General features: G+C 47.0%; 1 protein-coding gene across 4 annotated transcripts in view; it reads left to right on the top strand.

Annotated features, from left to right (window-relative positions):
* Positions 1 to 25,704, top strand: part of LOC146799746 (uncharacterized) — an 83,547-nt gene that overhangs the window by 6,344 nt on the left and 51,499 nt on the right. For 3 of the 4 annotated variants that reach the window (XM_085627431.1, XM_085627429.1, XM_085627432.1), the window contains exons 2-3: positions 10,507 to 10,628; positions 15,087 to 15,246. In XM_085627431.1, the coding sequence (XP_085483557.1) occupies positions 10,507 to 10,628; positions 15,087 to 15,246 (282 nt within the window). The remainder of the gene's footprint in view (positions 1 to 10,506; positions 10,629 to 15,086; positions 15,247 to 25,704) is intronic. The other variant, XM_085627430.1, reaches the window with a different exon arrangement.

Below are 25,704 nucleotides of genomic sequence, written 5' to 3'. Positions count from 1 at the left end.
TCACCTCTGCAACAGATGCGAGAATTTTCGCAGCGCAGGGGTCTGAGGGTGAGGGGGGGGTTATCAAAAATAGCTGCTGTGGCTGCGGGTACTTCCTCCAACGAAGCTTGTATGGTAGTGATTTTTGTATAAAAACAGTGTGCAATGTTGGTCATCCATTCATTCGTGGTAATAAAAAGATTTTTTGTTGCACATGGGGCAGAGAAATTTTTGACAATTTTAAATAGTTCCTTACTTTTATTGCCTGCTTTCTCTATTTTTAAGGACAAGAAGTTCTTTTTTTCCAAGCGAACATAGGCTTTTAATGCCACTTTATAAGTTAACTTATCCACGGAACTAAAGTCCTTCCTCCACGCTCTCTCCAAACGTTTGCAGAGACTTCTACTTTTCCTAAGAGTCTCAGTGAACCAAGGGCTGAATCTCTGCCGCCATTAGCAGCACGGGGCTTTGTAGGAGGAAGCTCATTTGCACGGGATTCCAGCCAGCTTTTTAGAGAGCATACATCGTACATTAAATTGTCCCTAAAACAGATAGGATGAGTTTTAAGTGCACTGCCTAGTGCTGCCAGGGTCATCTGGACTTAGTCCAAGTAATTGTGATTAGGATCCAACCTGGCATCCAGGTGAGCGTTACCAACAAAAATGCCTCATTCCTACTTGCTCTTTAATATTAGTGCGGTCACTGCACTTCTGCATGGGCGAAAATCCCATTTCCAATCCAGAATATAGTATTTATTGAGCCGTAGCCTCCATGAGCAAAGCCACCCTGGAAACAAAGAAACAGTGGAAACTAGAAACAAGGAAGAAATGGTTTAGAGACCTCTTTAGAGCTCAACCTGAAGTCCTTGTCTTTTCTTCTGGCTGTAAAAGCCTGCTGCCATCAGACCTTTTAAACTCGAAAGGCTTGTGCTTGTTAGGTTCCTCTCACAAACAGCCTTTCACCCCTAAATTGAGACCTGCCTGTAATGTCAAAGAATGATGTGTCAGTGGTAACAGGGATTGTACTCTTGCATTTTGGTTTAAATTCACAATTGAGATTGCCATAAATGACTTTACTTCTGAAGTTTTCGGGATTCTGGGTTTATTTATGCAGTTACTTTTAAATGTCCACTCATCTTAAATTGCTTGTTCCTTAAAATGTTGATTGGCATCTACGGATTTGGCTAGAGAGCGATCACCTCCTATGGGTCTCCTACGGTACACTGTCAGACTGTGGCCCTGTTACGATTGCCTGTTTACACAAGAGAAAAGTTGTGGAGTAATACTAGAGGCAACACGGGTGATTTCAAGGGTGATGTCGTTCTAAATAGGCATGAGTCGTGTCCTCTAGTCTTTCCTAGAGTACGCACATAACCATTTGCGGAAAGGTTGAAGTGTGATCGTAAGCTTCACACTAGTGATGCTGCGCTTATTCGGCATAACGCTGACCCAGATGGGTATCTGGTTCAGTACAGAAAACGTCTGCTCAAGAAGAGTAGTGGAGGCCTAACGGAGGTCTACAAAAACATGCCTACCTCCCATTATAATGAATATTCAGTAATGGAATGTTGTTTACCCACCTTAACCTTCAGGTCTTCATCCCTTCTCATCTATTAACTGCCACCTCACAACCCAGCTTTCACTGATGTGCTTCTGGGCTCGGTTTTGGAGATAACTATTATCCCCCCGGCCCTTTGTACCTTAGGTGATCTCAATACTTGGTTAGATGCCCCGTACTCCAGAACACCTCCAGTTTACTTTCTGACCGATAATCTCTGGACTTCCATCAGCTAGTCATGGGACTCGTATATCCGGCATGCTGCGCCATCAATGCCGATTTATCATCAAAAAGACATAAAAACAACTTCACAACCTGGAGCTATCAAACATCATTCACATTAATCTCCCCAGGACCGTATCTCCAGCAAAAGGTACTACTACAAACATGTCTCCTAGACCATGGCAGCATTTTGACATGAACACACCGTGGGGAAAAGGTACTGCCACCAAAACTTTGAACCCAAAATTGTCCATTTATTCCTATCAAAATATTCTACATTGACCTCATCGAAAAGTGGGATAATTTAGTTCCGTTATAAAACGATGCAAAAAGGAAATCCGACTTCTTGAAAGACAATGCAGGAAAACATACTGTAAGAACAACATATTTTAGGTTCCAAAGACAGTACAGAATATCTGTCCAGTAAACGAAAAGTCTAACTTTTCTCATTGCATCAGTTGGGCGTCATGCCCCAGTAAAGACCTCTTTAAAACACTATATTCCATAATGCACCATGCACACAGATGAGCATAGAAGGTACTTAGGAGCTTTGCAGTTTGCTGCCGCGCCACCTCGTCAACAATGGTTGAAGACCTGGAAGGATATTTCCAACTACAAGCAGTCTGTAAAACAACCATTGTCAAACAATGCTTCTTTCAAAATACAACCAGCGGTGTACCCCTTCGACTCTTTGAAACCAAGGAACGGATGAAAGCTGTAAACACAACAGGATCTCCCCAAGACTCCTGTCCTACAAAAATATATTGAAGCATTCTTTAAGAAGCTCCTGTGGTCATACCTGCCAGAGCTATCCTCGGTTGATCCTTAGCAACTAGAGATATTTCAAGTAAAGAAGCCAGGGCTTTTATTATTGGAACCCTGCAAACTAGTATCCAAAGGGCCTATCCTTTGTAAGCTCCTCGAAAAGGCAGCCTTTGGTATGAAGATGGCCTCTACACCTTAATTCTAAAGAAATGAAATAAGCAAGTTGTGAAGAATCCAGAACATGCAGCTAGACATCTTACACGTAGGCAGGCAGGACCCCATTACCCTTACCCTCAAAGCCCTACACTGTTGCCAGAAGAGAGAAGAATATTGTACGTAGTATTCTGCTTGCGCGCTGAGCAGTTCTAGGGAGTGGACCCATCTTCACACAGTCAAACCTCAGACTGTGTAGTCAAAGCTCAAACATCAGATCCAAAATAGTGCTATTCCCGATTGTTTCCTTTTTAAAAAGATACCCATTAGAAGTAGGTGCTACGTTCAGGCGTCCAAGCTTGGTGACTAGCTACCAAAGAGAATAAGGGCCATAAACAGTCTTGTAGAATTCAGAACAACCAATTTAAGATGAGTGGACATTTAAAAGTAACTGCATAAATAAACCCAGAATCCCGAAAACTTCAGGAGTAAAGTCATTTATGGCAATCTCAATCGAGACCTGACTGTCCTAAATCACGTTCCAACAACTTCACAAACTACAAGTCACTTGGTTTGTATACACAGTGAGCAAAACTATCCCCAAACTCCTTAGGCGTAGTTCTCCGTGCTTCATACACTACCACATGCTGCTTCATCAGATCTGGAGCACATCTCCGGGTCTCACACAGGGCATCAAACTTCTTCCCTCATAGCAGACACATAGACCTACATCTTCTACACCCTTCTCGACTGGGTTATCGGTGCTCTGTCCATTATGGGTATTTCCACTGCTGTGTAACATACTTGGGGTTTCAAGCAACATGCTTGTGACCACAGGTAGTGGACTCACTTTAGTTGAGTTTGGCATGTCTATCACATGATCAGGCGAGTGAATTAACTTCCGGTTAGTGCCAATTACAGCGCAGTGAATGGGACACACTCACTGTTACACGGACACTGATCATACGTGGTGTTACACGAAACAGTAACCAAGTGACCGCCTACTAACTAAACAGGGAGAGATAAGGTGAAATATAGATCCATTCTTGATGCACCCTGGCAGGCACCCCCTAGAGGTGTACGCTCATAGAATGGTGCAGTGAATTGGACGTATCATGACCTGTTGTGATTAGAGATGGAGTGTTTTAGAAGGAGGAGGGGGCTAGAATTGATGGAATATATTAGTGTTGTGTCTGATTATGTGCTACTGTACCCCTTATCCCTTTAGAATCCTGAGACCTGCTATCTAAAGGACATAGGAAGTTGATGCAGACTAGAAGTCTCCAATTGGTGAGACTTCATACAACTGCTTGTTTATAATTGCAACTTTACAATTTTGCAGTCATGGTGATAGACACTGGTGTTTTGTTGATAATGGGACATTTGAAATGCATATTGTATTTCAATGTATGTTCTTATATCCTTACAGAGTGGGGACCTGACTTCAAGCTGGTACCACAGATCAATGCCATACCAGTAAAAGTATGGTAATTTAATTGATTTCTTTAATTTACTCACATTTATAGAGCACAGTGTCGAAGTATATGGCCCTGAGGAATGCGAAGAACTTTTAGGGTCCGCTAGGCAGGAACATGTTGACCAGATCTTAATAGGGAACAGCCATTTCCCTATTCTCACTTAGCTGATTTTAACCTATCCACTGGAGACACTAATAAAGGATTGACTTTGTCATCCAGGAGATAGTTGTAACTCACAATTTGATTCCTGCACTCTGCTCCTCACTCAACCCTACATTTGATGACCCAAAACACCTCATGCTCCTGTCCTGCGGGAGAGTTGTAGCCCACACTGGATACGTTCCAGTCCCAGTGTGCAAGAGGGAACCTAGTGATGAAGCATTTCACCCTTGGGTGAGCGAGGGTTCTCGTCTTCACGCATGTGTGCGTCTGTCACCCTATCCCCACAGTGAATATCTGGTGAGTAGTGTAGATACACCATACGGTTACCTTTTTGTGAGTTCTGTAATATAGCAGTACCCTAAGGTGGGAGGGATGGATCCTGAAGGGCTAGAGCAGTACCCTGAGGTGGGAGGGATGCACCCTGAGGGATAGAGCAGTACCCTGAGGTGAGAGGGATGCACCCTGAGGGATAGAGCAGTACCCTGAGGTGGGAGGGATGCGCCCGAGGGATAAAGCATTACCCTGGGGTGGGAGGGATGCACCCTGAGGGATAGAGCAGTACCCTGAGGTGAGAGGGATGCACCCTGAGGGATAGAGCAATACCCTGAGGTGGGAGGGATGCACCCGAGGGATAGAGCAGTACCCTGAGGTGAGAGGGATGCACCCTGAGGGATAGAGCAGTACCCTGAGGTGAGAGGGATGCACCCTGAGGGATAGAGCAGTACCCTGAGGTGAGAGGGATGATCCCTGAGGGATAGAGCAGTACCCTGAGGTGGGAGGGATGCACCCGAGGGATAGAGCAGTACCCTGAGGTGAGAGGGATGCACCCTGAGGGATAGAGCAGTACCCTGAGGTGAGAGAGATGCACCCTGAGGGATAGAGCAGTACCCTGAGGTGGGAGGGATGTGCCCTGAGGGATAGAGCAGTACCCTGAGGTGAGAGGGATGCACCCTGAAGGATAGAGCAGTACTCTGAGGTGGGAGGGATGCACCCGAGGGATAGAGCAGTACCCTGAGGTGAGAGGGATGCACCCTGAGGGATAGAACAGTACCCTGAGGTGAGAGGGATGCACCCTGAGGGATAGAGCAGTACCCTGAGGCGAGAGGGATGCACCCTGAGGGATAGAGCAGTACCCTGAGGTGGGAGGGATGCACCCTGAGGGATAGAGCAGTACCCTGAGGTGGGAGGGATGCTCCCCGAGGGATAGAGCAGTACCCTGAGGTGGGAGGGATGCACCCGGAGGGATAGAGCAGTACCCTGATGTGAGAGGGATGCACCCTGAGGTGGGAGGGATGCACCTGAGGGATAGAGCATTATCCTGAGGTGGGAGGGATGCACCCCAAGGGATAGAGCAGTACCCTGAGGTGGGGGGGAATACACCCTGAGGGATAGAGCAGTACCCTGAGGTGGGAGGGATGCACCCTGAGGGACAGAGCAGCACCTGAGGTGGGAGGGATGCACCGTGAGGGAAAGAGCATACCTGATGTGGGAGGGATGCACCCTGAGGGGATAGAGCATCACCATGAGGTGGGAGAGATGGACTGTGAGGGGCTGGAGCAGTACCCTGAGGTGGGAGGGATGCACCCTGAGGGATAGAGCATACCTGATGTGGGAGGTATGCACCCTGAGGGCTAGAGCATACCTGAAGTGGGAGGGATGCACCCTGAGGGATAGAGCATACCGGAGGTGGAAGGGATGCACCCTGAGGGATAGAGAAGTACACTGAGGTGGGAGAGATGGACCGTGAGGGGATACAGGGGCACCTTGAGGTGGGAGAGATGGACCGTAAGGGGATACAGGGGCACCCTGAGGTAGGGGAGATGCACCCTGAAGGGATAGAGCACCACCATGAGGTGAGAGAGGTGGACTGTGAAAGATAGAGAAGTACCCTGAGGTGGGAGGGATGCACCCTGAGGGATAGAGCAGTACCCTGAAGTGGGAGGGATGCACCTCGAGGGATAGAGTAGTACCCCGAGGTGGGAGAGATGGACCGTGAGGGGATACAGGGGCACCCTGAGGTAGGAGAGATGCACCCTGAAGGGCTTAGAGCACCACCATGAGGTGAGAGAGGTGAAGTGTGAGGGATAGAGCAGTACCCTGAGGTGGGAGGGATGCACAATGAGGGATAGAGCAGTACCCTGAAGGGGGAGGATGCACCTCGAGGGATAGAGTAGTACCCCGAGGTGGGAGAGATGGACCGTGAGGGGATACAAGGGCACCCTGAGGTGGCAGGGATGCACTGTGAGGGTTAGAACAGTACTCTGAGGTGGGCGGAATGCACCCTGAAAGGGTAGAGCAGTACCCTGAGGTGGGAGGGATGCGCCCTGAAAGGGTAAAGCAGTTCCCTGAAGTGGGAAGGAAGCCCCCTGGGGAGGTAAAGATGGAACATGAGGGGATACAAGGGCACCTTGAGGTAGGGGAAATGCACCCTGAGGGGATAGAACAGCATCCTAGGGGTGGGAAAGACGCACCCTGAGGGGTTCTTGCAGCACCATGAGGTTGGGCAGTCTTGCTGATATCAGGATGAGGAAAAGCAAATACACTTTCTGTAGGAGCCAGACCAACGAGTATGGGAGGAGAGAGAAGATGCACTCTTGGAGGATTAGTCACAGGTATGCTCTCTTTGAGGCTAGGTGCACCTGTAGGAGCCAGACCAACGAGTATGGGAGGAGAGAGAAGATACACTCTTGGAGGATTAGTCGAAGTCAAAGGTATGCTCTCGTTGAGGCTGGGTGCACCTGTAGGAGCCAGACCAACGAGTATGGGAGGACAGAGAAGATACACTCTTGGAGGATTAGTCGAAGTCAAAGGTATGCTCTCGTTGAGGCTGGGTGCACCTGTAGGAGCCAGACCAACGAGTATGGGAGGAGAGAGAAGATGCACTCTTGGAGGATTAGTCAGGTATGCTCTCTTTGAGGCTAGGTGCACCTGTAGGAGCCAGACCAACGAGTATGGGAGGAGAGAGAAGATGCACTCTTGGAGGATTAGTCACAGGTATGCTCTCTTTGAGACTAGGTGCACCTGTAGGAGCCAGACCAATGAGTATGGGAGGAGAGAAAAGATACATTCTTGGAGGATTAGTCACAGGTATGCTCTCTTTGAGACTAGGTGCACCTGTAGGAGCCAGACCAACGAGTATGGGAGGAGAGAGAAGATGCACTCTTGGAGGATTAGTCACAGGTATGCTCTCTTTGAGACTAGGTGCACCTGTAGGAGCCAGACCAATGAGTATGGGAGGAGAGAGAAGATACATTCTTGGAGGATTAGTCGCAGGTATGCTCTCTTTGAGACTAGGTGCACCTGTAGGAGCCAGACCAACGAGTATTGGAGGAGAGAGAAGATACATTCTTGGAGGATTAGTCACAGGTATGCTCTCTTTGAGACTAGGTGCACCTGTAGGAGCCAGACCAATGAGTATGGTAGGTGAGAGAAGATGCACTCTTGGAGGATTATTCGAAGTCAATGCACCTGTAGGAGCCAGACCAACGAGTATGGGAGGAGAAAGAAGATACACTCTTGGAGTATTAGACAAAGTCAAGGGTATGCTTTCTTTGAAGCTAGGAGCACCTGGTTGGGTGACGGGAATTTAATAAGGAAAATAGCACCTAAAATACCACTCTGTACGGGGAAGGAGATGTATGCTCGGTGAGAGCATCTTGGTGTAGGAGACAACCCCTTTGGTAGAGATGTCTATAGGAATGCTTCATGGAAAGCATTAGGGTAGAATAAAAACAAGCATTTGCAATGCAATAGGTCTCGCATTTGCGAGATTTTGAGCTATTAGCATTGTAAATGACAATGCCACTTATTTATGTGTTTTGAAATTCTGCAAACAACGACTACGAGTACAAAGTGCACATAAATACAAAGCATTGTCATATACAATACCAATAGGTGAAAGTTTCGAAAATGCGAGACCTATAGCATTACAAATGCTTGTTTAACTTTATCCACCTTGCACAGGTCCAGGGATTCTTTGCAGCGTGTTTAGAATACATTGGCAAAGTAAATAGGTCACAAAGCAAGACCTATTGATTTTGCCAATGCTTATTAAGTAATACGTCTAGTAATATAGACGTTCTATTGATTTTAACCATGTGGTTACAATCATGAACACATGAACACCACCATCGAGTTACAGCTGCTACCTAACCAAAACCGTGGACTGAAAAATTGTACATGACGCATGAATCGCACCAGCAGCTGATTTCCAGAAGTACTTTTCCACAATTATGGAATTATTTTGCAATTGTTTAATGCATTCACTCAATTCCTAATTGTCCTATCCAAGCCTCTCTTCCACCCCCCACCCCCCTTATAATTTTTTGTATCCCAGTGACAGCACCTTCTGAGTGCCCAGGAATGGACCGAGCCCACTTTATAGCTATAAGGTGAGAGCCGACGGCCACATTCATGTAACATGTGAAATATGAAGAGGAACTAAATGGCAGGAATCGATTACCTTTAAGCATTTGCATTTAATGTTCAAAAATCGATCAGTGTTCTTTGCCAGTAAACTGGTCCCGTTGTGTATCCGTTTTAACGCCCGATGGTAATTATCAACGGGTCTGGGGCCCGCCCAGTTATACCGCTGCAAAACAACGAAAACAACTTTCAAAATAAAGTTAAACTCACAGGGCTGCTCTGCTGTGTTTCTCCCCTTCTTCTTCACGAGGGCTCCCCTTCTCTCCTGACAGGGGCGTGCAATGAAGTGTAGGGTGTGGCAGGACCCTGTCTTCAAGAACCCGCTGGGGATCATGTGACCCGGGTCCCTGACGAGAATCGAAACTGAACATATAAAGAGTGGAGCTAACCCAGTGTTGATGGGGGCGAGACAGAGCGGAATGCGAGAGTGACCGATTGTCCATGATAAGCGCTATACCGCAGGAGTGTGATAGACAACCTGGGATGACTGATGGACAGTGGAAGGAGGGACAGTATGTGACAGGAAAGAGAACAGCGATGAACATATCAAAAGTGCGAGGATGAGGGCTAGAGAGACAGCGGTTAATGGAGACCAGTAGGAGAAGAAGGGGCAGAATCTTCGGATGAATTGAGGGGTAGTGGGAGAGGAAGGGACAGAGTCTGCAATGCATGGAGGGGAAGTAGGGAAAGACAGGACAAAATGTAAATGAAAATAAAAATAACCTTCACCCAGGTAGGGGGTGAAGCGGGGATCGAACTCACAAATCTCAAAAGGACAAACTGTACGTTCAAACCTCTGAGCTATTTTCATACCCATTGACTGTAAAGCAACACGCCCGCGAAAAGTGCGCGTGAGCTGCGGGAGCTGCTGGTGTGCGTGCGCGGTTGCGAGCAGCAGCATATGTTCCCAATTATGGCGCCCGTGTCTGGGCACGATAATTGGAAACATATGTTGCTGCTGCGCGTAACAGACACCAATAGGCCATGGGTGGAGCAACGCGCCCGCCTTTGGCCAATTGCGTGCTGTCTTTATTAAAAAGACACACGCAAAGGCCAATAGCGTGGCCCAAAAGGAAAAGCACATGCACGAGTGTGTGTGATTCCTAGGTCAGTTTCCAAACCCCCTACAAGAGGTCTGTCGCTGCACGAACAGTCCTATGCACTGCAACGCTAGGCGTGAGACATAAAAACCTTGGGCAAGTTGAACTTGGGTGGGGAGCATGGGAGTATTCTAACAAAAAGACGAGCACTCTTTGGGGATAGCAAAGCACCTTCAGAATGCTCTGTGGGTCTTCGGCTCAGTGCAGATTCCCTGGGGGCGTCTTGTTGTTTTTGTCCTTGCTTCTCCAAATGCTTGGAGGGGCTGCTTGCTACTCTTTTCCTAGCTCCTTGCAGTGCTCTGTCCTAGCTCATGGTGTTCTGTCCTGGCTTCTCATTGTGCTCTGTCTTGACTGGTCCACATTGCTCTTTTCTGTCCCCTAATATTGCTCCGATGTGTGTCTAGCTTCTTTTTCCACTCTGCTCCTTAGGGTTCTCTGTGAAGTATTCTGCTGTTCCCTCTGACTTCATGCTCCGAACCCTATCATTTCTGTTGTGTTTCTGGCTTCACTCTTATCATTCCTGAGCTTACTTCTGATTTATCTTTGATTTTTCAGTGCACTTTAAGGGATCTTGTTTCCTTCTGTTCTAGGTTTACCTTGTTGCTCTTTAGAATGGATCAGCTCCATCTAGCTAGGCCTCTGACCAGACTCTCTCCTTCTTGTAGATGACTTTGAGGACCTGTTGCAGAGTAACGAAGACGCCGTGCTTCGTATTATTGCAGATGAGCTTCGTCAAGCCTTGCCTGTAGACGCCATGCTGAGCTCTGAGCACAAAGCCGTGGAGAAGGTATGATACCAGAGCCTTTGCTCTCTGTGCAATACACTGTTTACTGCCCCTGATGCAGACCTGTCCATTTAGGAAACTTGCAGGTTTGGGTAGACAGGAAGGTTTTTAGAGTCTTTACCATTTTATTCCTCTTTACAACCTCCGGCTGGTACCATCTCCTGGAGGAGCTGATGCTATGCTGTTGTGTGACCAACTCTAAATTGTCCCATCCCTAGAACATATTCAAGCTTTTCTGAGTTGCACGCCTAATCCAGAACACATATACTTGATTGTAGGCCTGAACTGTCTTTTAATGTCTTTACGAATCCCATCCCGTGGCTTTGGTACGCCATCCTCTTACTCTATGGCTGCGTATTGTTCTTAGCTCTTCAGGCAAAGTCTTCTTATGTAATTATTATTTCATCATGCAAAATTCAGTTAGTTTGTCTAGCCCTCAGTGTAGTTTGTTCACCATCCTGGAGCTGTATGGCAATTGGCTTTGAGTGGTGTATGATGAGCTACTACTTTGTAGTGGTTAGTTATGTGTCTTTGTGGTGCTAGGGATTGGCTGTGATTTCTGTTGGTGGTTGATATTTCCCCTGGTGATAAGTGGTCATTTTCCTGTGAGTGACTGGCAGGCCTTCTGTGTAATCTTTGGTGGTCCCATTTGGTGGCGTTTAAAAGTGTTTCTTGTCTCTGGGATTGGTGCTTTTTCCCCTAATAGTGATGTTCTGTGTTCATCTTCCTTTTAATTGACATACCTTTTCTTCTGGGGAGTTTGTTCTGCATTGGTGTTTGGTGGTCCTCTTTCTCGTGCCAGTTTATGCTTTGACTCACATCAGCGGTGTTTGGTGGATATCCTCATTGTGATGGTTAGTAGGCCTTTTTCTTCTGAGTGGATATTGAATTCTCTGGGTGGCGTTTAGTGTTTTGTATTGTTGCTGTTGTTGGCCATCGCCTTGATGCTGCTTCGTGAATCTCCTCCAGTTAGCGGCCAATAGGTTCTCCTGACAGTCTGTTTCCTTTTAGCAGTTTGCGTTGATACTTCTGGTTGAGGTTCATCATTGTCCTCCAGGTGGTGGTCTTCTTGGGTTCCTCCTCCTCTTTTTGTCAGTTGTTGGTGGTCTTTGATGCCCTTCTGGGAGGCATATGGTGCTCCTCCTCTAGTCTGTGTGGCGTAGGAATTCTTTGGTTAGCAGTGGTTGGATGTTGCTGACCCTGCTAGCTGCAGGCTGTTCTCTTCCCTAGCAGTTTCTGGTGGTGTGTATCCTTCTCATCCTGGTGTAAGTTGTTGCTTTGCATATTGAAAACTTATAGGTTTGTAAGTTCTGTCATTTAGTGTTTGGAGCAAAACCTTTCTCATTATCCATGGAAGTGTCTGAAAGTGGACCACTTATGACTGCAGCAGCTCACAAACCCTCTCCTGCCTAGAACTGCCCTCTGATTATTTTTTTTTTTTGCTTTAGTCAATTGGACAGTATTGGCATCGCTGCAAAACATTACTGAACACAGTGCAGGTTAATGTCCTCATACTAGTGTAATGTTGCTCCTCCTCCACTTGCTAGTGGTTGGCAGGCTGTACTCCTGTCCACAAACAAAGAGGACTGTAGAGGGGAACATTGGAGGAAACTGGGGTGCCCTCCACTCACCTTTCATTCAAAAAAGACTGAAAACTCCAATCTTCTTACACCCTGAAAGTCAGGGTAAGAACCCTTTTAAGACCTGCACAAAAAAAGGCCTTAACCCCTAATTTTGTGGTCATTCATCTTGGGGTGAGTCTTGTATGAAAACAAGGTGTGGTGTCAAAAAATGACCACAATTGTGTAAGAAATAGGAAATGCGTCACAGGAGCAACCACCAGAAGCTGGTTGAATTGTGCTACCAAACAGTTTAACTTGGTGTCATTCAAATGTTAGCTTCTGCGCTAACCCCCGCAATGAGCTTTGTGAGTTCCCTATGAGTAAGAGAGTTCACACCTCACTCTCTAAATCAAAATGACCCAATCTAAAGGGAGGCTAGAAAAGTGCCAAAAAAGACTGCCAGTGGTATTTAATATGTGGGCCTTCGGCGCCTGGTTAAAAACCAGGCACATGCTCTGGCCACAAAGTAACAAATGGCCAACATGTTTCATGGCCAGAAGAAATGTTCGACCTATTCATCATGGCTAGAGGACCACACCGTCACCCAACAGTACACCGTGCTACATCATCACCCGGTAAAGGTCTACCAGTTAGTTAGTTCAATAGCTGTATCTATGTCACTAGATTGAACCCCCTGCAGTGCCAGAGGTTCAGAATCCTCTTCAAGGTGCACCACGGCTGTACTCCTGGCCATGTTTGGTCTGCTGTCTTTGAGGTGATGAATGTTCTGTGGCTGAATACTGCTGGTTTCTGTAATATAGGTTGAGCGAGAGTTCTTAGGTTCTTCTGGGAGGCATTGTTCATTTACTTATTTATAGATTTTTTCTATAGCGCAAACTTGACCTGAGGGTATTAGAGAGCTTCACAGAGTATGCACAGCAACATTCACAGGCAATACACAAGCAAATTAATAAAAACGGTGGGAATCTATGATGATAATATATAGACGATGTTGGAATAGATGAGCGATATAGTTCAAAGCAATGGTAGGTTATTTCGAAAGTTAGGAGTGCACAGCTATTTTTAGAGGTGTAGTTTTTCAGGCTTTTTTGATGGTTGATGAGGGAAGTGTTATTTTAGAAAGGTGGGTTCAAGTTTTTATAGAGAAGAAGTAATTTAAGTTTTTTTTTGAAGTGTAAGAATGATTGATTGTCATGTAGATCGTGTGGCAGGGCATTCCAAATTCTAGCCACATTATCAGAGAAGGAACAGGTGAGTGATTTTTCTTTGTTAAATTTGGGCAGTATTATGAGTAGGGTGTTTGAGCTTCGTAGCCGACTCTACTAGCCAGCTTTTGATAGTTTGTTAGCACGATAGGTTTGTTTTGCAGTGTAGGGAGCTTTGAGGGTTATGCAGGCGTTTTTGAATATACTTATCGCAACAATTGGTAGCTAATTGAGTTTTCTAAGTGTGGGAGTGATGTGATCATAGCGGCTCTTTACAGAGATAAGTCTGGCTGCTGCGTGGAGTGTGGATTTCATAGGAATAAGGTGTTTTGTTTATGCCAGTGATTGTAGCGGTACCATAGTCCAATTTAGAGAGGACTAAGGATTATACTACGGTCGTTAGGTCTTTAAGGCGGGTTTGATTTTTTTTTTTTTGATTCAGCTTATAGAAGACACTTTTTGCTGAGTTGCTAATGCAGTTAGCTTGACAAGCCAGTTGTAGACAGGCTAGGACTTTCCATTTGGTTGTTCGATGAGTTTGGTTTTATTGTGGTTAAGCTTTAGGTAGCGTGTGGTCAGCCAGGATTGTACTATGGAGAGGGTTGTTTAGATGTTTTATGTCTTTAGATGATGAGATTTTAGTGTAAGGTTGGGTGTCCTCTGCATAGATATGGCGAGCAATTCTAGCCTGTATCAGACAGCTGCTAGGGGTTCCATGTAGAAGATGAACTTTGCCGGGGACAGGATTGAACCGTGGGCGACTAATTGTGGGACTGATACTGCTGGTGAAGTGGAGTTGTTTAGTTTGATTTGGTGAGATCGTTGGTTCAGGTATGAGGCAAACCACTGAAGAACAGTACCGTTGATGCCTGCATGCTGCGAGAGGGTGTTTAGGAGAATGTTGTGGTCGAAAATATTGAAGGCCTCAAAGAGATCCAGGAAGATTAGGAGGCAGGCCTGACCATCGTCAAGAGATCCGTGTAACTCGGTGATGTTCAGAATTGCAGCTTCTGTACCGCAGCCGTCCCTGAACCCAGATTGGAAGGTGTCATATATGTTGAATTTTTCAATGTGGTTGTTGAGCTGTGAGAGCACACATTTCTTAATAGGTTTGGCAAAGAGAGGGAGGCTGGTTAAAACTTTCTGCTGTTAAATGCACTCTTTTAAAATTGTGTTCAGGTGACCGGGCATGTAAAAAGGGCACACTATTTAAGTTTAACTTGAGGTAAATGTTGTGTTGCTTACCTGTGTAGTAGTGTGGAATGGGCACACTGCACACCTCATGCACAGACATGGACCTGCAGTGCACCTGGGCACGTGCCCACCAGCAGCCTAAGGGACACCTTTCACCCATTCCTGTACATGGGTGCCAACTGAACAGAATACTTGCCTGGGTGCAAAATTGTTGACTACACACTAAAAGCCCTGGTATTGACTCCAGGGTTAGGAGCTGCAAATAGATTAGGCTTGCTACCATCTGCCCGTGCGCCACAGTAGGAATTGAAAGAAAAGGTAGGCTGCTCCAGTGGCTCACCCTGTTGTCCGTGTTTTAAACCCCCCCCGTTGTCCGAGTTGCAAATTTGGCCCTCCCGCCCCGTTGTTTCCTTTGTCCCTAAATCCCACACTCCTTGCACAATGTGGGCCCCAAAGCAGTGTGTCTGATTGTCTCTTAGGTGTACTTTGGTTCCTTTCAGATGCAGCAGAGCGTCAAGCCCATGGTGCACTTGGATGCATTCCTGTACGAGGACAGCTTGGTCGACCAGCTGTGCGAGGAAGGGACGATGAGCCGACACTACTGCTTGTCCTGTGGTTCTTGGAAGACCGCACCCTTGGGTAGGTACCACTAACAGAGCACCAGACACATGGAAGTGCTTCCAGACCCTGGGCCAAGAGGACAGATGGCTAGTACTGCGTTAGGTGATGGGTGTTCACTGCAGGCCATGAGAAGGCAATGCTAGCCCTGTGCCAGGGTATGAGAAGGCAATGCTAGCCCTGTGCCAGGCTATGAGAAGGCAATGCTAGCCACTGTGCCAGGCCGTGAGAAGGCAATGCTAGCACTGTGCCAGGCCATGAGGAGGCAATGCTAGCACTGTGCCAGGCCGTGATAAGGCAATGCTAGCACTGTGCCAGGCCATGAGAAGGCAATGCTAGCCCTGTGCCAGGCCATGAGGAGGCAATGCTAGCACTGTGCCAGGCCGTGATAAGGCAATGCTAGCACTGTGCCAGGCCATGAGAAGGCAATGCTAGCACTGTGCCAGGCCATGAGAAGGCAATGCTAGCCCTGTGCCAGTCTATGAGAAGGCAATGCTAGCACTGTGCCAGTCTATGAGGAGGCAATGCTAGCACTGTGCCAGGCCGTGAGAAGGCAATGCTAGCACTGTGCCAGGCTGTGAGAAGGCAATGCTAGCACTGTGCCAGTCTGTGAGAAGGCAATGCTAGCACTGTGCCAGGCCGTGAGAAGGCAATGCTAGCACTGTGCCAGTCTGTGAGAAGGCAATGCTAGCACTGTGCCAGTCTATGAGAAGGCAATGCTAGCACTGTGCCAGTCTGTGAGAAGGCAATGCTAGCCCAGTGCCAGGCCATGAGGAGGCAATGCTAGCACTGTGCCAGGCCGTGAGAAGGCAATGCTAGCACTGTGCCAGGCTGTGAGAAGGCAATGCTAGCACTGTGCCAGTCTATGAGAAGGCAATGCTAGCCCTGTGCCAGGCCATGAGGAGGCAATGCTAGCACTGTGCCAGGCTATGAGAAGGCAATGCTAGCACTGTGCCAGGCCATGAGAAGGCAATGCTAGCACTGTGCCAGGCTGTGAGAAGGCAATGCTAGCACTGTGCCAGGCTGTGAGAAGGCAATGCTAGCACTGTGCCAGTCTATGAGAAGGCAATGCTAGCCCTGTGCCAGGCCATGAGGAGGCAATGCTAGCACTGTGCCAGGCCATGAGGAGGCAATGCTAGCACTGTGCCAGGCCGTGAGAAGGCAATGCTAGCACTGTGCCAGGCCGTGAGAAGGCAATGTTAATAGTTATCTACACTGTGCACAGTTGCTGCTGGCACTGCTTCAAGACATGGGGAGGCATCGGGGCCACTACATCAGGCTGTGAGTAGGCACTGCGCCAGGCTCTGTAGTGCCATTTGGGCATCACAATTCGGTGTGGAGTAATGACTCGCATTTACTCTTATATTTTACTGATTCGGTGACTCAACAGCGATAGCTGTTCTAAATTAATTTTTAATCAAGCTGTTTAAAATAATTGGATTTAGTTTACGGAGATCAAAGGATTTTCAGGACGCATCTATCAGTTAATCATTTTTCCATAGTCAGTCCAAAACAAATCACTGTTCATGAGCCAAAACCACTTCTCACAATTCTTTTGATATATTTGATAACTACAATAATCATTAGTCAGCAGCAATAACAGCATACATGGTGCAAATAGGTATATCAATTCTAATGATCTTCAACCATAACAGAACAGCTGACACGTGTTGGCAGCAAAAGACAGAGCTTCTTCAGGGCTGTATGTGACAAGCATCAAACAAAGCAAATAAAAGTGCTTTATTAAGATATGATAAAAAACAAAATACATTGTTTTATTTAAATATTTGAAAAAGGTTTCTTAGCCATCTCGTGATAAGCAAATAAATCTATTTGATAGTATTATGTAATGTTCCGTAAAAGCATATTTTTAAATTTAGAATATAACTATGCTGAATGGTGACAATTTTGAAAAGATTTAATTTTAAGTACATTCTAGTGCAGAATCGGTTCTGTGAGCGATTGTTTGTTCTGAGCCAGTCCTTCAGTGACTCTAAATGACAAGCAGCGCGCGTTTCCTTCTGTTGCCTGATCCAAGTATCAGGATTCTGTGGAATCACCTCTCAAAGGTACAGGTACTATGTTTAAATATTGTTTGTCCTAATGAAAAAACATACATATATACGCAAACAAAAACTTAATTATTTCAACTATGTAGCCAAAAATGTTACCAATATATCAATAAGTGAATCCCATCTCAAGTCCGCCTTTTCCCCTGTGGCCTCGACCTAGGACATTAAATACTGCTTTTTTTTATCTCCGTCTTTCCTAAAATATTTTCAATAGGGGGAAAAATATATATTTAAAAAAGAAAGAAATACTGGGGGATCCTAGGACCCTGGAAGATTTCCTTAAATTTTTTATTATTAATACTTTTTAAAATTAATTTACCACTTGCCGCACTTTTTAATCAAAATCTATATAACTCAAAAATTCTTTAAATTTGAAAAGTAGAATCACTGTTCAGCAAAAGGCCATCGTGCAGCCACGGACGTCATTAGATTCCTGATACGGTTTTGAAGCTGTTCCATTTATAATGGAAAACAAAAGGCTCTGGCGTTCATTGCTGTCAGAATCCCAACTCAGGAATGTGCATTGCCAGTACAGCATCAGGCCAGAGTGTAGATTACTACAACGAACACATACCAGCATTACGCATGCATGATGAATTCACTTACAACGCACTCTCATCGACCACAGTCACATTTACCATTACAACGCAAAGCACAACCACGCTTTACATTACAATGCCTTATATCACATATACATAATACATGTGTATAAAAGAGATTAATCCACGCTATCCCAGAGCACTGCTCATCCCTTTACTCTAAAATATCTGTCCGAGGCATATGAGCTGCAGATTACACACTTTTGCATAGATCGCCATCTGGTGTTGGGTCCGGATGTTTGCACTTGTTTTTGTCCTGGAAAGTCTTTGGAAGTCACGTGGTAGGTGACTCCTCCTTAGGATCATAGTGCGCATGGGCATCGGCTCCATCCTCAGATTGTTTTTTTCCGCCATCGGGTTCGGATGTGTTTCTTGCGCTCCAGTCAGAACCGTTACCGATTCCAGTTTCGACACACAATCCTTCACCTTTTCGACGGTATTGTCTCGAACGCGACCCCTAATCGGCGCGCATCTCTACCAGTCTTCCATTCCGGTCGTCGAAGAAGGCCTTCAGGCCAAACCGAGCCTTGGCATCTGGCTCATGGAAGAGACACCATTTAAGAAGTGTCCTCGAGGGTGTCGATGTGCCAGAAGAACGGGTCGAAGAAGAGCTCATCAGCGTCTCCGAAGCCGATGATTCAGACGTCGAAGAAGTGACTCAAGCTCAACGGGTCGTAAGTACAGACGTCGACCCCGACCCACTCCCTACCACAACAAAGGCTTCGGTCACACCTTCGCCTTCGGGCTCAGTTGCACACCGACACTGTTTCCCATGCCCAGCCCTTTGGCCCGGCAAAAAAGCCTACTAAGCCTTCCAGCGACACGGGCTTGAGTTACCTGCTACCGGTGCCCAGACCCAATCATCGGCACCGAAAAAGAAGCCGCACCCATCCTCGGGGTCGACTGCTACTTCCACCCCGAAACATTCAGGACCGAAGACTTCCAACTAGTGACTCCCCGGCACCGAAAAAACACTCGGAGCCGATGAAGAAGCCACTCCCCAAAACTTCAGACTCACGCTCTTCGGAGCCAAAAAAGGAATCGACACCGAAAAAATGCACAGAGACTGGTAAATCGCATGGCTCCAAGCCCAAAACAGCTCCGCAGCCAGCGCCGAAAAAGCCCTCGATGGCAACATCGTCGACACCAAACACCCAAACTTCCTTTGGAGAGCTTTTTCAACCAGACCCTCAACAAAAAAACTTTAACTAAAGACCCTAAAAACGGTCAATTGACTCTCAGTTCCAGAAAGAGACCACTGAGCATGCCTGCACCAGCTCCACCACCTAAAAAGAGGGATATAGCCACATCACCTCTTAGGGTACCTTCTCCACCTCCACCTCCCCGACCTCCGTCTCCTACGCCATCCCCTCCACCAGTAGATGACGACGACACATATGATGACACAGGGGACGGTGACAACATGCCACTAGATGACCCCAGTCCTCCACATTCCCCAGACCCCTGGGATGACTATAATACGCCTGATGTCCCTAATGTCCCACAAGAGGACATCTACCCCTCTAGGCCTTCCCACCCAGAAGATACCATGGGGTTTAATCAGATAATACACTGGGCTGCCCAGTACCACGGGGTCGACCTCCAAATACAGATTCAGTAGAAGATGATTTTTTTAATGGACACTTTCAACACCACCCAAAGGTCCACATCCACTTTGCCCATGCTCAAAGGGGTGATTAAACACGCTACAGAAGTATTTAAAGACCCTGGCAGGACTAGAATCATCAATCCTAGAATTGAGAAGAAATACAAAGCTGCCCCTACAGACCCAGCTTACATCAGGGACCCTGTTCCATTAGACTCCATGGTCGTCTCAAATGCTAGGAAACGGGCTAATTCGCAGTCAACAGGTGAAGCAGCTCCGCCTGACAAAGAGTCTAAACTCCTGGACGCCTCTGGCAAAAGAACAGCGTCCCAGGCAGCTAATATTTGGCGCATCGCAAATACTCAAGCCCTGTTAGCCAGATACAATAGGGCTCACTACGATGAGTTAGAGTCCCTGCTCCAACACCTCCCCGACAAATACAAACATAAGGCCAATGACCTAATACAAGAGGGTAAACTTATCACAAACACCTCTATCCGGTGTGCTCTTGACGTAGCAGATACCGCGTCCAGAGCAGTGAACACAAGCGTCCTTCTTCGTAGGCACGCATGGCTACGCATTTCTGGGTTTAAACCTGAGGTGCAAAGCACTATACTTAATCAGCCATTCGACCAGCAACACCTCTTTGGCCCTAATGTTGATGCGTCCCTTGAGAAGATGAACAAGCATTTACAATGCAATGGTCTCGGCATTTGTAAAGTTAGAGCTATTGGCATTGCTCATGACATTATTTTTGTTTGTCTTTTTTTTAAAAACATTTAAAGAAACGGCATTGTTATTGACAATGTCAATAGCTTAATCACTCTCAAATACGAGACCTATTGCATTTGCACCCACACACAGATTAAGCTATCGACATTGTAAATAACAACGCCGTTTCTTTAAATGTTTTAAAAACTAAAACCTAAACAAAAATAATGTCATGACCAATGCTAATAGCTCTCTTTTACCTGCTATTGTGCACCTCCCTCTTTGCCGCCCCTCTTGCACACACCCCCACTCATCATCACCCCACCTTTTCCAGTCTCAAAGCCCCCAGTGCTCCCGCTCTACAGCACCTCTGCATTTCCCATGTCTCTGCATCCCCTTTACAAGTTCACATGGCAGCAGCCGTTTACATTTCCTCCTGTGAACTGGTTAATGTAAACGCTAATGCAAAAGGCCAAGGAGAGGAATTTCTTTTGGCACTTGGCTCCACCTTTGTCTAATCTTCCACAATTGGTGGATGGAAAATGGACATCTAAATACGTTGTCCTGAAATACAAGTTTTAACATTCTTAAAAATAAAATTCACCAAGGTATATTTAATGTAGTATCTGGATTCTCCATTCAGGAGTACAGTGTAAGGGAGCTTAACAGTCCTAAAATATACATACAGGGAATACAATATGAAACAAGCATTGCTAAAGTCAATAGACCTTGTTTTTTTAAAGATCACACTTGCATGCCCTTTACAATTTGCAGTCAGTACTTTTCAGATGCAGGATTCAGTTACGTAGTGACACATCCACGTGCTCTTTAAAAAACACACACACACACACACAGCGAGAACTATTTGCTTTGCCAGTACTTGTATTTTTTTTAACAACCCATGTATGCATGGGATCAGAGGGTTTAACAGCAGTGTTATTTTTGTGGTTAGTGCAGTGTGGAGGGCAGAGTACGCATTTGTATGGCAACTGAGACCACTTTTTGGTTTGTGATGGTACACAGTATACGGGGATTCATGGGGCCAAGGAGAAGTATATTGTGTATTGGTGGGTACGGTGTGCATGGGGTGAGAGTAGGGAGCTTGAGTGCGTGAGCATGGGGTAGGTGTGTTTGTGCAAGGGACGTGGCGCAGGTCGTAGGCACAGATTGTGACTTTGAATGGGGGGCATGGTTTGTGCTCGTGGACACAGCGATGAGTGTCTGCATTGCCAGGAGGCATGCACTCTGGATCGTGGAAACTCGCCGACCTGACAACAACAAAGGAGACTGGTGTGACTCAGGCAGGTGATCTCATGCCCAAAGAACTAAGATTCAGATGGCGAGGCACATGCGTGGGCATCTCTGTGCCTGGGTGAACGTCCCACTGACCAACGATACTCAACACCAAAAGGGTAATGATGACCCAGAAGGGGGTGGGCACGCGCTGCCATACCTACCCATACATTCATGGGAACGCTCCCCGGATATTAACACACGCACTTTCATGTACATGATAAAATCACCGAGTGGTCGCTCAGTGTATAATGGAAGTCTGGAAGGGTTGTGGGATTCCCATTAGGTAGTTTCGGATACCCCACCTGGATTATAAAGTAGGTGTTTGAGGTCCCCGATTCCCCGACCCCCTTCCCCCCTGCTCGAAGGACACTGCAAGTGTGATTACCTATCCCATGCTTATCACGACTATCGCAGTATACTGAAGTTTGAGGGTCGGGGGTTCAGTCCCGAGGTTATAGCCACACCTTGATGAATGACAAAAGTCTGCCCCATCGCACCCCATATTTTGGTAGACGGGATGTCTTTCCGTCTACACTTAAAACGACAAAGGGTGAACAGACCTTGACGAGATGTTGACTGTGTATCTCCAGTCCGACCTGGACAGACACTTACCTTGGGTTTGTACAGCCACTTTCAGAACCTGTTCATCATGCCCTGCTACTGCTGACAGTGCTCTGATTCTGCTGAGTCCGGGCTCTCCCCTTCTGCTGTATCGTCCCCGAGTTAAATCAGCTGTGAAATATTTCCCTCCTGCCCGTGCTTCGGGTTTCTCCTGGGCTGCCAAGCTGGGACAGCGGGGGAGGGGGCGCCGCTGCGGTATCTCCGGCACTCCAGTGACAGCCACACTCCTGCCGCTGCAGCAGTTACAGGCGGCTTACATTACTCCGCAGCGAAACAGGCGACGGACTTCACAGTCAAGTGCACTCAGAGTAGGCACAAACAAAGGACTAACACTGGATAGTTTACCCACGCGAGATACCGTGTAATAAAATAGGAGCCATCTTGGGACTGTCCTGATCCTTTGTTTAATGGGTTGAGGATTGAAAACGCAATGTAGGTCTCACAAGGACTGCCGCTTTCCACGCATACTAAATCAAATATATATTATTTATTTATTCAGTGTTATAGGCATTGGGTTGTAGGCTGCTACCAAGATGAGGCCGGTCGAGACGTCACTGTCTCAAGTATATTTCTAGAGTAAAAGTGACGTTTTGCCTGACCTTTACAATTGCTAAGGGCCTCCCTGGCCAATACTATGTATAACGTCATCAACAAGAACTACCCGTTTGGTTAATTCTGGGCTGTCCTCGGGGGTTGAGACTGAAAAAACATAAAAATGTATTAATCAAATCCGATGTCCACTGGCATACATGTTACGTCGCAAACATTATTGACATCTATTTGCATTTTTTACGTGTTTAAGTTCGTTCTGAATGACTGTGCTTAAGGAGACCAGAGCAGCAACCGGACGAAGGGGGAGCGGACGAGCACACGACTGCCTTTCTCCGAGGCAGAGCAGAAATGCCTCGGAGACAGGCAGCGTCCTTTTCGGATTCGGGGGCGTGTTTTGCTGTTGTCTCCTCCCTGAGACTTCTCGCAAAAAACACGCCCCCCGATCCGAAAAGAACGGGGCCTAATGTGAATGACTGACCTCTTCTCCAATGGCTGGCCAGCATTCAAGAGGCCAGCCAATGGAGAACAGGGGAGAAGAGGGGCGGGTTCAAGCCCCTCTTCTCCAAGTCATTAAATCTCGGAGCGAGACTGCGCAAGCGCAGCCTTCGCAGCCGAGACCTAAAAAGGACACAGATACAGCCAAATCAATGGGAGCCTTGCAATCGCAAGCTCCCAGACGTTCTTTTCGTCGCTCACCCTACAGGGGCAACTCCAGGCGATACTTGTCTGATACCCCATCCACCTTCTACAAGTCTCCCACCCAATCCACCTTCACAAGAGGTTACCACAGAGGAGGATACAGAGGTAACAATAACAAAGGCAGAGGCAAAACTAACAACACCCGCTCTGCCTCCACCCTTGCCCAATGACTTCCCCCCCACTTCCCCCGGACCATTCCACTCCTGTCGGGGGAAGACTACAGCAGTTCCTTCCTGTCTGGACTAACATCACCACAGACAGGTGGGTGTGACAAATAGTGCAATCAGGTTACTGTCTCGAACTTACCTCTACCCCCCCCCCGAACATTCCACCCAAACAGCGTCCAATGTCAGCAGACCATTTGTCACTCCTCAAACAAGAGGTGATTTCCTTACTACAAAAAAGGGCAATAGAACTAGTTTCCCTGCACCAACAAAACAAGGGAGTTTACTCCCTGTATTTTCTCATACCAAAGAAGGATGGCTCTCTGAGACCTATTCTAGACCTCAGGCCACTAAACCTATACATACAATCAGACCACTTCCACATGGTCACACTTCAGCAAGTCCTCCCTCTACTTTCACAGGGCGACTTCCTGGCCACCTTAGATCTCAAGGACGCCTATTTCCATATTCCCATACACGCTGCTCACAGAAAATGTCTCAGGTTTGTAGTGGACGGGCAGCAATATCAATTCAAAGTACTCCCTTTCGGAGTCACAGCAGCACCAAGGGTATTCACCAAGTGCCTAGCAGTAGTCGCAGCCCATCTAAGAAGACAACACATTCACGTCTTCCCATACCTCGACGACTGGCTCATAAAAGCCAGCTCGTACAACCAGTGTGTTCATCAAACTCACGCGACTATCCAATTACTCCACGACCTGGGGTTCACAGTAAACCACACCAAGTCTCATCTGCAACCCTCTCACACACAACAGTACCTCGGCGCCACAATAAACGCCTCAAAAGCGTTAGCCTATCCCAGTCCACCAAGGATAGCAAGCATTCTCGCTCTCCTACCCAAATTTCAGCCGCACCACTCTCTCCCAGCTCGAGTGTTCATGCAGCTCATAGGGATCATGACCTCTTGCATTTTCATTGTGCCTCACGCAAGACTCCAGATGCGTCCCATACAAGAGTGCTTAGCACGCCAATGGAACCAGGCTCAAGGTCAGCTAACAGATCTGGTGTTGGTAGATGGTCGCACTCGCCGCTCTCTGCAGTGGTGGAACACCAAAAACCTTTCCAAAGGGCGACCGTTCCTAGAGCCAGTTCCTCAGATTGTCATGACAACGGACGCATCGCTCTCTGGCTGGGGAGCTCACCTATTACATCACACCATACAAGGCAAGTGGACACCTCGACAAAAGTTATTCCACATCAATTACCTGGAATTACTGGCCATATTCCTAGCATTAAAAGCATTCCAAAAACAAATATCGGGCAAGGCGGTCTTAGTCCGCACGGACAACATGACAGCCATGTACTACATCCAAAAACAAGGCGGGACACACTCTCTGCAGCTCTCCCAGCTAGCACAAAACATATGGAGATGGGCTATACCTCAGAATATATTTCTCTTCGCCCAACATGTCCCAGGAGTCCAAAACACCATAGCAGATCTGTTAAGTCGTCAAACACAACAGATTCACGAGTGGGAACTCCATCCACAAGTTCTCCAACCATACTTTCAGATATGGGGGCAACCACAGATAGACCTTTTCGCCACCCACGAAAACGCCAAATGCCCAACCTTCGCCGCCAGATATCCACACCCATTATCCAAAGGCAATGCGATATGGATGAACTGGGCTGGCAGATTTGCGTACGCCTTTCCGCCTCTCCCACTCATACCACTGGTGGTGCGCATACTACAGCAACACTCACTGACTCTAATTCTAGTTGCTCCAACTTGGGCCAGACAACCATGGTACACCACATTGCTGGAACTAAACGATTACACCTCTCACCGCGCCTCTTAACCCAGAACCGTGGAGAGATCAGACACCCGGACCCAGCTCAGCTCAACCTTGCGATCTGGCTCTTGAAATCTTAGAATTCGGTTATCTTAACCTCCTGACTGTATGAACGTCATTAAGGAAGCTAGGCGCCCTACCACTAGAGCCTGCTACGCAGCCAAGTGGCAACGATTTGTGATAAATTGCCATAACAATACCATCAATCCCCTAGATGTGTCTACCCAACACATCATAACCTACCTACTACACCTACAAAGGTGCAACTTAGCCTACACGTCTATTCTGCTACACCTTGCTGCTATAGCAGCATATCTACAAAATAGACAACATTTATCACTATTT

Source organism: Triturus cristatus, chromosome 9 (assembly GCF_964204655.1).
Source record: "Triturus cristatus chromosome 9, aTriCri1.1, whole genome shotgun sequence".
Lineage (NCBI taxonomy): Eukaryota > Metazoa > Chordata > Amphibia > Caudata > Salamandridae > Triturus > Triturus cristatus.
This window is presented reverse-complemented; position numbering and strand designations above follow the sequence as displayed.